Source organism: Otolemur garnettii, unplaced genomic scaffold (assembly GCF_000181295.1).
Source record: "Otolemur garnettii isolate 467f Iridium unplaced genomic scaffold, OtoGar3 scaffold00002, whole genome shotgun sequence".
NCBI lineage: Eukaryota > Metazoa > Chordata > Mammalia > Primates > Galagidae > Otolemur > Otolemur garnettii.
This window is the reverse complement of record NW_003852397.1, coordinates 49,929,067-49,930,318: the sequence shown is the minus strand read 5'-3', so window position 1 is coordinate 49,930,318 and position 1,252 is coordinate 49,929,067. Positions and strand designations below refer to the sequence as shown.

At 41.4% G+C, this 1,252-nt stretch overlaps 1 protein-coding gene across 1 annotated transcript in view; it reads right to left on the bottom strand.

The window, feature by feature from the left end:
• The window catches only part of CRTAP (cartilage associated protein), a 27,475-nt gene that overhangs the window by 17,942 nt on the left and 8,281 nt on the right, over positions 1-1,252 (bottom strand). The window contains exon 2 of the mRNA XM_023513137.1: positions 1,046-1,229. Coding sequence (XP_023368905.1) covers positions 1,046-1,229 — 184 coding nt within the window. The remainder of the gene's footprint in view (positions 1-1,045; positions 1,230-1,252) is intronic.

Below are 1,252 nucleotides of genomic sequence, written 5' to 3'. Positions count from 1 at the left end.
ACATTAGCAGACAAGCGTGAGCACCCCACCAACCCTGCAGAAGGCTGGAGAAATCGTCCCCGGTAAACTTAGGGTCCCTCAGAAAAGAGACTTCTGGACACTGCATTTTCCCACCAGTGAGCTTGCACTGAGATCACACTACAGAAAAGCCCGGGGTCAGGCCTTCAGATCCACAGCTCCTCACGCGACTTTCAATACATCCTCTGTTTTCAACCCTGCCCTACCCTTCCTTGGCACCCAGGCTCCCAGGGCCTGAGCTCCACACAGCCCGACAATAGTGAGTGTCCAAAAGGAATAGATCTTTTGTTTACTGTGGCTGTAGTTAAGCACCCTCAGAACTCCTCTTTACAGATGCATAGGTAAGTATCTGTATCTGCCACCTCAGCTTCCCTAATGCTTCTTTACTTTCCACTGGAATATGTATATTGTATGTTTATAGTTTCATCAAAAATGAAGATTTATGTTTCTATTTCTTTTGTTCCTGGTCATTATTAGATGACCAATGATCACATTTCTTTCTTTTTGTTATACAGTATTTTTTATTAATATGAGGGCACATACAATTAGGTTACATTATTTGCATTAGTAAGGTAAAGTCTGAGTTGCAGCTGAGTCCTTCACCCAGGAGGTGTGCCATGAACCCCTAAATTATACCCCTTAGGTGGGAACTTACCAAAATCCCACCCCTAAATGACCATGTTTCTCAAATGCAGCATCTAAAGGAAAGGTGGCTTTTAAAATCATCCTGGAATATAAAATCTCATTTTTTAAATTTTATTTATTTATTTATTTATTATTTTTTTTTTTTTTGCAGTTCTTGGCCAGGGCTGGGTTTGAACCCACCACCTCTGGTATATGGGGCCAGCACCCTACTCCTTTGAGCCACAGGCGCTGCCCTAAAATCTCACTTTTAAATAGATCGACTTTGTGCTAAAAAGTCAGTCATTTCTATTGTCCTACTATTCATCAAATGTTACCAAAAATCATTAGAGATCCTTTGATGTCAATAGCTATTTATGGAGACACACTTCATGACAAGTCATACTGCAACTGACTGCTATGTAAACATCTGAATGTACCTCGTATGACTTCGTTTCCAAGTCTTTAATGTAGTCCTCAGCACCAGGCAAGCTCTTGTAATACGCCATGTTTCTCTTCATCATCTCATCATCAGGATGCTTCAGCAGGAAGGTATGAGCAGCTGCGATGGCTTTCGGGAGATTATTTGCCTAAAGACAAAGAAGATAAAGGC